The 12,327-nt window shown below is 36.8% G+C and overlaps 1 protein-coding gene across 2 annotated transcripts in view; it reads right to left on the bottom strand.

Annotated features, from left to right (window-relative positions):
* Window positions 1-11,435, bottom strand: part of XRCC4 (X-ray repair cross complementing 4) — a 128,156-nt gene extending 116,721 nt beyond the window's left edge. For both annotated transcript variants that reach the window (XM_066339311.1, XM_066339312.1), the window contains exons 1-2: window positions 11,290-11,435; window positions 8,299-8,486 (exon numbers count right to left, since the gene is read on the bottom strand). In XM_066339311.1, coding sequence (XP_066195408.1) covers window positions 8,299-8,486; window positions 11,290-11,428 — 327 coding nt within the window. In that variant the 5' untranslated portion in view covers window positions 11,429-11,435. The remainder of the gene's footprint in view (window positions 1-8,298; window positions 8,487-11,289) is intronic.
* Window positions 11,436-12,327: the final 892 nt, after the last annotated feature.

Raw genomic sequence — 12,327 nt, 5'->3', positions numbered from 1 at the left:
CATGCTTTTGTAATACAAGGAGCACAACAGATGTGAAATGGTTTAGTGGAAGTTTCTGTTTAGACAGACCGGGAAAATGGAGTCTCCTAACAAATAAAAGATAGCAGGCAATTCCTATAAGCTTAACAATTCTCTACGACAACTCTTGATTTGTTATTATTACCACAAACCTCTTTAAACAACTTGGAATCTGAATAATATACACAGAAGTACTAATTCCAGAGAAGTGGCACCCTCTGGAAGCTTATTACCCCAAGCTGACGTGGTGGAGTTAGGCAGAATGCACATGTAACTCTAATTCTGGCATCCTGCTGATTATGTATACTGCTCCTGCTAGCCTCTCCACAATAGTCGTCTTGATTAAAGATCATTGTTCAAGAAGGGGAGCACACGCATTTGCAGATGGCATAAACATGCTGCAGTAACTAAACAATGTTTGATGAGCACATGAAGCCCTGGCAGAGCCCCAAGGAGGAACTGCTGCACTCATGTTCTGCAAGCCTTGCCTGACAAACGTGAGATAAAACACACAGCTCAGCCACAAGGGGCAAAGGCAGCAGCTCCCCACTCCCAGGCTAGAAAGTAGTTGGTAATAAAGCAGTGTAAATAGATATCAGACTCTCAGTTTTAGGTATTAGTCTGTCCCACAGAAGTTAAACCCAAAATGAGTTAACTATCTGGCGTCTTTCATCTTGTGTTTGGGTTTTTCAGTGGGGGAGTGCCCAGTTTTGGCGGGTTTTTTTGGATCAGGGCCCTGATCCAAAAAAATATTACCCTCATTCTCTTCACATTTTATCTGTCCTGATTATTTCCCACAAGTCAAAGCCCTTAGTGATAATGGATAAGGTGAGTCTTATCCTATGGTAAACACTGTGTAAGTTTACATCTTGGCATTCAACAAGGAAAATAGTTGTTTTAGAAAAACTGATTTAAAAAACCTCTCGAAGACCACATTCAAAAAGGAAAAATTAAAGGACTGGTACCTGAATGTTCTTTTCCAGAGAAAGAATGTCCTTTTGGCAGTCATGCTGGTTTTATCCCTGGATTACATCACTGAAATAAGAACTGGTTAACTGTAATTATGTCAGGTTACTAACACAAGTAATAGCCCCCTCCCCCTTCCACTGGTCAGCACAGCACTTTTGTTATCACACATCCACATAAGGACCCTATTAAAATCCCTTTCCCAAACATCTTGTGATTCACCCACAGCCTGTAAGGATTTTTGGGAACAAAACATCTTAGTTATGTAGTTTACAGGCTTTCCAAGCTAGCACACACATAAGAGCAGGTTGATTATTTCTCTGATCTCTTGAACAAGAGACAAATCATATTTAGTTATTTACAGTCAAGGAAAACGTGGGGGTTTGCCCCTCATCACAACTAACAAAACCTTCAGGTGGTCTCAGAATAGTTAGTTTCCTTACATACAAATCAGTGCATATAAAACAAACAAAAAAATACTATATATATTAACGCAATTCTTATTTGAATTCCTCAGTTTTGACTCATGTCTTAGGCAATATCTCACTAATTCATAATGAGACGAAAACTACATTGCTCAATGTATTTCAGTACACCAAGTCAGTAACATCAGTAAAACCAAAACTGCAATGGTGAATGGCTGATTTAGAAAATCACAGCATGTCACAAGACTACAATTTTAATTCCTTTGTGAGCCCAGGAAGTAAAAGACGACAGCAAATTCTTCTGTTTTCTATTATTAACAAAAAACCCTCACCAAAACTGCAAATAAAACAGTGTTTGTAAAGGCTAGGCAAGCTCACATTTTTTCTTGAATTATGCACCTTCCCCACATCACCTCAGGCTTAGACCTGTCACCTAAATCAGAACTTGCTAATCAGTAACTCAAGTTAGTCTCTAAAAGCTACCTTTTTTTTTTTTTTTTTTTTTTTTTTTTTTTTTTTTTTTTTTTTTTTTTTTTTTTTCATTTCCTGTGAGAGACACATCTGAGAGGAGAAGAATACAGACTCAGGACAGACTGAAAGAGTAGACTCAGGTTAATTCTGGCTAAATAGCAAAATTCATCCCTGTGATGTCCCTGGGATGGATTGGCTATATACAAAAACAAATTCTCATTCGAACTGGAATTAAACAGGTATGAAACACAACTGCAAGGCAACAAGTTCAGTGTGAATTAATGGAAATAAATCTCCCATTGTTTTGCAAGATGTACAGCCATCAATTAAATAAGCAAAGAACTAGTACAAAAAAAAAAACCCTGACTGCTTTCAAATTCCAGGTTTTGACACCCCTGCAGCCCCTATAAGTATTGGCAATGTTCTGTTACAAATTTAGCTTAATTTGTGTTAAGCTAATAACCTACAGGTAATTTGTGTTAAACTAATAAACTACACACTGAAGAGACAATGTGTTTATATGAATGGAACAAAAAAACCCCTGTACCTCAAACGCTTAAAAAACCCCAAAGCTTAAGACTCGTCTGAGAAGAACAAATGCAGAAAGACTAAGATCTGGGTTCCAAAAATAATAAAAAAATCCAGTTACACTTTGTACCAAACAAAGCAGATGACATCTAATTTTAAATAAAATGTCAGGCATTATTTGCAGAGGTTCCTGAGAGGAACAAGAAGAAAAGATAATGAAACAAATAATCGCCTATGAAAGAGCTTTTTCCCGGAATGATACTACCCAGAAACCTACTCTTGAAACTGTGTGCTGTACCTGCCTTTCTGGGAAACATATTTTTGCAAGAGAACCACATTCAAGATTTAGATGAAAAAAACCTACTTGCCAAAGCATTTTCCAGTGAGACTAAAATATTTCAGAAAAATTCTAATTGAATATTTAACTCACCAATTCAAAATACATGTCCAATTTGGCTTCAAATTCTAAAACTCAAAGACCCTTAGGCTTTGTCCTAGAGATAAAAAACACTCATTCCACACACTGACATGTAACAGGCATTAATTAGCATTCTGTCAAATCCTATGGGCAGGCACAACACCTCACAGGGTTTTATGGGAACCAGCAAACTCATGGTAGTGCTTTTCCACCAGAAAAAGAGCTGATCTTGCTCTGCTCATCAAACACAGAAATTAGGGACTTGTCTTCACTATTCAAAGGAAATTTCATTTTTATGTGTGGACTACTAACACAGATTGACTTCACAATGGTAAACCAAAAATATGTGTATTTTAAATAACTGCAGTTTAAGGAAAGAAATCAACAGGAAGTATAACACTTTCCCCACTGTACAATCTGCAGCTCCCTTATTTCTCCATCCCATCACCCTGTGATATTCCATATTTGTCACTTTTTAAAAAATACAGGACATCTTGAATTTGCCCTTTTCTTACATTTCAAGACTTCTTCTGTAACTGCAGCAGAAGTAATAGAGGTGTTGAAGTTGCTCTGAAGGTTTAAACCTATCCATTCCATATTTTATACTGGAACAGGTGCTATTTTAGTGAACCTAAGAGTTAACATGAGTTTGGGAGCTCTCCTATGCCTTTGCAGGTAGAAAGATGAATGGTTCCTCCAGAGCTGTGAGTTTCTGAAGAGAAACCACTGGTGAGATTCTCACTGGTTTTCAGGCCCTGGCTGCTGTTCATCCTCACAGAATATACAGGACCGGGGTCTTGCAGTGAAGGTTTAAAGCCCACACACAGTAATCACTTTTCCAGAGCACCTACTGTCCTCTGTAATTTGTGTCTGGGAAACTAAACCATGTCAATACGCCATGATTTAAAGATTTCTTCCCCGTAAAAGGAAAGCGTTTGTACTCCACTCTGCAAAAGCAAGCCTTGATGTCCACACAGGGATTTGAAATGCACAGTAGGTATTCCAGAAAGGGAAAATCTGAAAGAATTGAAAGGAAAGGAGAGGAGACAACATAATAATATCAAGGGAGAGAAAGGATAACTGACATTTTTTCTTGCACAAATCCAAATCTGTTATTTTATGAACACGTTATAATACTTGAAATATATTTAGACTCTTATTGTACTCAAGACATAAGAAGATGCCCTTTATAGTGTAATTTGTAGTTGGCCTTCAAGCAATTAAACTACCATTTTTGTCAAACTGGATAGTCCAGTGGAATACACAGATCCTAACAGGCTGAGAAAAAATGAAGAGAGTTTATTCATCACAGTGTTTGATTCATCCTTTTCCAACAAGACCAGTTTTAAAGGCATACATTACTAGTATTTTAAATTAATTTCTCCAAACTAACGTTTAGCTAAGGAAAATAGCAAGGAATATAGCAGAGCATAATTACTTAATTCACCAGGACTACTGTCACACCTTGTATACCTACACCTTGTAAGTGTATTGTACACCTATTAATATGGTAGGGAATTAATTTTTCAGAGAGGATTTTTCTTACCTCATGGATACAGAAGTGATGCACTGCATTTCCAGTGTACCTGAAATACCTGAAGGTACACCCAAGGTGAGATGGGGAAAATCATGTGGCATTTAGAATTCTGAGATTACTTACAAGACAACACTTAATGTTTCTACTACATAAGGCACATTAGTTATTTCTAAAATGGGTTTACAAGAAACCTATTCAACTGTCCACTCTCAGGTCCTGAAGTACATAGACATTAAGTGATATAAGTGATATGAGAGTCATTACTTTCACACTGACCTAAGGATTAATCATTTCATCTTCCTCCCTCCTCAGCCGGTGGAATTGCCTGGGAAACAATCTGAACTCTCAGTGACCTCTGCTAACCAAACAACACATCCTCAGTGTTTGAAGCAAAGTAACTATTCAGACCTTGAACCAAGGTAGTTTGGACAGTACAAAGAGCTCTACTAACTACATTTCTCTCATTTAGTATGCTGTGAAAAGTTTGGGTTAGCAAAAGCTTCAGGTTTTTTTTCAACTTTTGAACTCACAGGCTAGACCAGGGAAAAGCAGCAACAGGAAATCAGGGAGACAAATAACACCATCTCTTCCATCATCCTAATTACCAACAGTGCTGCATCTAAGGTGGAATTTGTTAATCTCTTACCCTCCCTGTTTACAAACTTAAGCAAAAGGCAAGAAAAAAAACCAAAAAACACAGAGCCCATCACATTAGTGTAAAAAAAGAGACTGTTAGCACTCAAATAATTGTTTATCAAAGGCTATTTAGTCTATTTAATTGCCAGCCTCAGAACAAAAAAAAAAAAAAAAAAAAAAAAAAGAAAAAAAAAAAAGAAAGAGCTTGCCGGATTTCCATTATTTATTATATGTGGAGTGACTTGCTGAAGCACTTGGAAAGATTTACTTCCCAGTGGTCACCTACTTAGATCAAGCACTAAATCACTGCCTCTGTGGCTGGTGTTTGTTTAGGTGGCAGCAGTTGAGCTGGACCAGCCTCCCCGGCCCCTCGCCAGGATCTCTGTGTGTGTGGCCCATCCGGAGCTGCAGCTGGATCCGCACACAATTCCCACTGTGCTCCATAGACATTGTTATTCCAGGGTCCTTCCTGACACCCCAGGCATCTCAGACATGGCTCCCGAAGGCAGAGCCACCTGTCCTGAGGGAGGTAAATCACAAACATGCCTGGATTTTTCACCAAATGCATTGGAATTCTCACCAAAACACATCAGGATTTTCACCCAAATGCGTCACGATTTTTAAAGGCACAACTTCTTAGGCTCACCTGAACATTCTGAGGCACAGCCAGAACCAGTGTTTCTAAAGCTCAGATATCATTATCTTTCCCAACCGACATTTCAAGGTAAATAAGTCCTAAAACCATCATGAACATGCCTTAAGTTAGATTATGTTTCTTATTCTGTTATTTCTGAGCCTCACAGGCAACTGGGGCACTACAAAACAAACATGTCACACTGTGTTCCCTCTAAATCAGACAGGAATTCTTCATGACTTTGGGAAGTTTTCCATCCATTCAAAATCTAAACCACTGGCACTCATCCATTACATAAACCTTACATACATATCATTATTATATACTGACAATTATAGACACTTTTCAAATTATATGAAGATACAGGTTTGGTTTCATTCCATCAAAGCAATATAAGTAAATCCATGTACTTAGGTGAAAGTACATCCTTTCAAACACCTAGATATCAGATGTTCATGGAAGGAACCTATTTGTTCATTAACTGAACAACAGGTGCATTAAACACCTTCCAAGTCATCAAATCTACTACACTGGCAATGCAGGTAATTACAATGTGTTTTTCATTCCAGTCCCTTTCAAAGCAAGTGGCACAATGAGGCTGCCACCACTTCCTCCAAAAAACACCTGTGCAGTAAAACAAATTTCTGTATCAGAAAGCATTTCCCAATAATATGCCTATGTTTTCCTTTGCTTAACATCACCCTGCTATTTTCATTTGCACTCCTGCAGACCACCCAACAAAGTTTCGGGCACATAATTAGACTTTATGGAAGCAGAGCTTTAGCAAGATGCTGCAAAGAAGGTAAAACTATTTCAAATACCACAATTTGGTGCAGCCATGAAAACAGTAAATCAGTATCTAGCTCAAAGATTTTCCAGTCACTAGTCCCACATGGGATGGAGAACTATGACAGAGCTCAGCTCTGGCACACGTGACTGCAGGTGATCATATTCCAGGCAGCTCACATTAAAAATAATTAAAATAACCAAATTTGTGTATATGAGCATGCATATATTTCTAAAAAATAAGGCAAAGCATATTATTGATTATCTAAGACTACAAAATTTGCTCTCAGGCACCCATGTACCAATTTAATGAGAAGATTTTGCAAGAATTTTTACTTATATTTCATAAGCACAATTGATAAGCATTTTATAGCTCAAAGTGTAACAATGCATTTCAGAAGTTCTTGCATTTTTTTTACTAAAAACTGTTAATTATTAAACTTGTAAGAGATAAACATTGAATTCAGGTAATGTTTAAGCTGCGGAGTAGTTTCTCCAGGCTTCCTCTGCGCGAAGTTTACATTTACCTGAATTTCAGCTCTCTGGATATAGAGAGCCCAGGAAGTATAATTTCCTAATGTGATGCTGAGAGAGATCACAAATACTTCCACAGAGAGTTTGCAAAACATTTGAAACATATTCTATTACACACCTGAAAGCTATTTCTAATACCTAATTCTATTATTTAATTCTACATAATTGCAATTTTATTAGTAGGCATTAGTTTAGTACAGAAGGAGAAAAAAAAAAAAAAAGGTGCATTTTCACCCAAGAAATCCTATCTTATCTAAAAACATTTTTTCAACATCTAAAGTTCAAAGCATGCATAGGAATCAAGGTTCCTCGTATTTTCAGTTTCTTTGGCCAGATTATTATTTTCCCTAAACTGACTTAAAGTTGTTTTCATACAAATTAAAGTTCTCCTAGAGCTTTAATTGATGGAAACATTAGTTGACCCCACATACAAAAAGATGTTTTTACTTAATAAAAATACAGTATGTATTTAATCTGCCCTGTATTTAGAACATGTGACACAGAGCAGAAACAAACAAACAAACCAAAAAAAAAAAAAGAAAAAAAAAAAAAAAAATAAGATTCTTAACCTTACTGCTCCCAATTTCTGAGTACGGTTTGGTCCTAAACTTGCAACATCTTTGCGAACAATCAAACAGCTCACAAGGTTTAGGGTCAATATGGCCTTGGGTAAATCCACAGAAATACTTATAATGCAGACTAGTAGTCTTACATGCCCTAACTTTTGGCTCCTCAAGAGCTAAACTGGGTTGAAATTTCCTATACTGCACAAGGAAAAAGGCATGTAAAAGAATAATAAAAAAAATTTGCAAACTGGGATATTCACCTTAAATTAGCTTCTTCCTCAGAAAAGTTTTAACACAACAAAGCATAACCCAAAATATCCAGAAGCGTCTGTAGATACAGATTATACTGTTTTCTTTCCTGTTTTAAGAGGGTCCTTCCCTTTGCAGCCAACCAAGCTTTTCCATTTGCAATTTAATGCAACAATTTCAGCCTTAGGTTACAAAATATCTGAAGTAGAAGAAAAGCTAATTTTAAAACTATGTTTTAGCATTTGAAAATAATCTTGCCTGAATTAAATTTTTTTTCTAATTTTGCCAAGTACTTGGAAGAGAGGATGAGGAAACAAGGAAATGAGAACTGCACAGGGGGCTACAATTTGAAAAGCGCAGAATCCATCCCAAACCACCCACTTTCTTTCTAGCTTGGCCCATGCAAGAGGTCACAACACTCACTCAATCTGGAATGAGTATCACAAGTCTGTCTGATTTTAAAGACCATAATAAAATAAAAAAGTGTGTTTCATTCTCATAATTTAACAGTTAAACATTTCTCTACTTACAGAGCAGTCTTTCAGGTTCCTTTCATAGGAAAGGTGACAGGCCTTATTCTGCTCATCTCTTGAAATCACGAAGTTGTATTTGCCAGATGACTCTTCTCGAGCTATCAGTGCTTTCCTCAGCTCTTCCACATATTTTTCTCTGTCCATTTCTATCTCAGCAGCCTCCCTAGAAATGTCTGTTTCAGACACTACCAGAAAGAGACATGCAAGGAATAAATATTCATATGTGTGTGAACAAGTATATGCATTATATGTATTTGAATTAATTAATTTACAATTAAATGTATTTGAATAGTCTTAAATTAAGGAGCTATCAGGAAGCTGGAGGACAGAAAGTTACCACACACAAGCTCTTCCCCATGGCTCTGTTTTTAACTAATGGTCTGCTATCACCCAAAGTACGGAACATTTAACATAATGCAAAATAATCAATATTAATATAAAGCATATATTAATATACATTTATATAATACTATATTTACATCCATTTACTATATATATAAACAGTACACATATTTTGTGTATATATTTACAGTATACATCTTAATGTATATACATTTTAATAAATATATTTTTTAATATTTTTTTTTTTTATTTATATGCATATACAAACACACACTGACTAGATTACCTTTAAGGTCCCTTCCAACCCATGGCATTCTGTAATTCTGTGATTCTATGAAATATTAGGAGATTACTCTTTTTTGAACACACACTGGTGTGTCATTTCCACTTGTGGAAATGCAGCAGGAATACTGTGTTTTTCAGAAGTTCTGTCCCCTTTATTCCCTGTCTGAAAATGGGTTATTTCCTTATGGTACTTATCCACAATTCTAGTCGCCTAAAGTCACCCAAAACAGTACGGTGACAAATGTGGAATCCTTTGCAGCATGAGGCAAAGAGGGGCAGAAAAAGGTAAGTTAGAAATACTTAAAGAGGAAGTGTTTGTCTGGAAGAATGACTCCAATACTGAGAAATTAAACTTTTAATAACCACAAGAAACTCATAAAAAGAAAGACACTAAAATACTGCAATAGAGCGCTGTGGTTTTGGGGTTTTTTCCCTGTACATGCTGCATGTTGCTTTATGATATAAAACGAGCAGAACCGATCAATCATTAGGGAAATATGATATACATAAATCCTCATGGATGTAGTTCTTTTAACCCAGTATCAAGGTAACACACTAGATTACACTGCATATTCGTGTGCTTCTCCTCCCTTCCAACATTCACTGTTATACCTCTCTCCTTAAACAGGACTCCCAACACATTTCATCATCACACTAAACATACAAAACCCATAAAAGACAGCTCCATCAGCAACTCTCACTCTCTTCCTAGTAGGTTTTGCCAATGAAAATAATCCAGTGCATGAGAAACCCAAAAGGGATTTCCCACAGCAAGAATATTCTGACTGTTGCTTTCCCTCCCTCCAAGTTTTGAATTTAAAATGGAAGCAGTCTTCAAAGTAACTTTAGAAAGCGACCCAAACAAGTGTTTTGTCGAATGAAAACACAGATCAGTGCAGCAGGAAAACTTCACGAACAAGAACATCAACCCCCAATTAAATTATTCAAGGGACTAGAAAGTCACTAAGAATTTCTTAGAAAGGGATCAGATTCTTCAAGAACAGAAAAAAACCCTCCTTTGGATGAACACCCAATGCTCATGGCTGAACAGTTGTGGGTTTTCTTTCCTTTTTAATAGAGTGAGGCCATCCTGCCTTCACTGCCTCTCTGTTTGGGAAAACATTACCCCTGATTTTACCAGAGGCAGAAACTCAACAAAATGAGAACTGTGTCTACCTATTTTTTTCTATACACTCCCAGCTATAGTGGCACAGCCTTCACTTGGAAAAAATAAGAATCATTTTTGTGTGAATTCTAACCTGGGGATTTTGAAGCTGCCTTAGAACAAGAAGATCCTTCAAACAGAAAAAAAACAGTATTAGTCAGTGTAAACAACCATTATTTTAAAAATAATAATAACTTTACTATTGTCAAACCAAGAAAGAAAACCCTTTCACTACCAGGAATCAGGATTGGAATACATGTACTTGCTTTGTGCAGAGACATCTTATCAATGGAGTGTTTGAAATGTTAAGAGGAATATTGAAGAGCAGATTTAATTTATGTGTTGATTTTAATTTACATTTATCTAATCTCAGACTTGTATGAAAGCTTGGCTTATAGGAACTGAAGAGAAACAACAGCCACTGGGCAGGGAAAAGGAAGGAGGAAAGGAACTACATAGATACCTCTTATAATTCAGAAAAAGAGTCCAGAAAATGGTTGTGCCTACAATTTGCTGAAAATACATAACTATCTCCTTCCTTTGAAATATTATTGCTACTGAGAGAAGGGCTTTTGATCAAGTATTTGACGTTTCTCAAGGAACACACAAATCTAACCCTTTTTCACTGGGCATGCATGAGAGAAGCATGCACATACACGAAGATCCATCCTCTTACTGAGGTTTCAGAGACGGGAAAAAAGTCACAGGCTAAGTTTTTCCTGATAGTTTATCGTCTATTTTCCTTCTCAAAAATTCGCTTAGTATGAAATACAGCTACCTTTGGGTATTAAAATTTCATGAAAACACTTAAAAAACATCTGCAATTAAAGGCCTCATGGATGCCAATTTGCAAATGGAACTTGCATACACATTCGTTCAAGAATCTGAAGAAGGCACTTCTGCTGAAGTGTTACTTCAGCATCACTCCAAGAAATTATACATTCTTGAGAAAGAACAAAACATTGCATATCCATGTGCCGAAAAAATTAGTTTTAGCTTTGACACACAATCTCTCCAGATTTCAAAGTCCTCTGGCCACATCCCAGAAGATCATGAACCCCTCCTCCACCATCACTGGGGACAAAACGACAATGAAATTTCCATACAAGCTGTAGGTCACAGTTTAGAAAGTGTTTAAAAAGGAGAAATTAAGAGCAGTAAAATAATTTAAAACAATGTATTTTTCTTTCCATTACCTGTCCCAGTCCAGGCACACTGACAATCACTAAGAAGTAAACCAAAGCCAGTGCCTAAATCCTTTTCCCATGACACCTGTAGAAAATAGGTTGCTTCTGGATCAGAAACTGGATGAATTCTGTTCAAAGTCTTCTCCATCTTCCCAACACCTGTTTAAAAAAGCAAAATAATCTTGTTATAACCACTGGGGTGCTTAACAGCTTAATATAACTATCTTGGGGCTTATATGTGTGGGAAATATACAAACAGAAGTATGCTTTTAAGTTTATTCTACTTTCCTCCCCAAATTCAGTTTGTCAGAGAAATGGTGATATTTCCAAACAGGAAACTGGATTATAGTAAGTAAGGTTTCAGTGCCAACAATTAAACGTATTTTAATAGTCTCAAATTAAGGAGCTGTCAGGAATCTGAGGGACAGGAAATTACTACACATAAGCTCTTCGCCATGGCTCTGTTTTTAACTCACGGTCTACTATCACCCAAAGTACAGAACACTTAACATAATTCAAAATAATCAATATTCATCTGGAAGACTGCCATGTGAAAGCTGCTACTATGCTTCACAGCAAAGCAGAGTGTGTAGCAAATGCCAACAACCCAAAGGAAATATTTTAAGCACTGGATCCTGCAGAGAACAAAATACATGATGTTACAGTGAATATTTTTGCTCTATGGCAAAGCAACTTGGCAACCTGTGCTTGACCTAAGACCTCCTCAAGAATCCCATGTATTTATACACAACCTAAGTGAAGTGACTGAGAAAAGGTTACATGTTCACTTACAGACTAAAAATAACATGTAAAAGGAGGAAAACCCCAGACGATGCATTTAAACTACATGCACTGAGTACAAAGGTGCTTAGGCAGGGATTAAATGTTCTATCGAGGTTTCCATCTGAAGTACAGCAGTAAATAATCATGACCAGAATCAGTTCAGGCCCTGAGAGGACTCTGTTCTCCAAGTAGGAGTAGAAGAAAGCTCTGTCTTTGCTCCTGGACATTGATGAACAAATCTAGATACAGATATAACTACCTTGG

This window comes from Sylvia atricapilla, chromosome Z (genome assembly GCF_009819655.1).
Source record: "Sylvia atricapilla isolate bSylAtr1 chromosome Z, bSylAtr1.pri, whole genome shotgun sequence".
Lineage (NCBI taxonomy): Eukaryota > Metazoa > Chordata > Aves > Passeriformes > Sylviidae > Sylvia > Sylvia atricapilla.
Note: the sequence above shows the minus strand (reverse complement) of the source record. Positions and strands in the feature narration are given on the sequence as shown.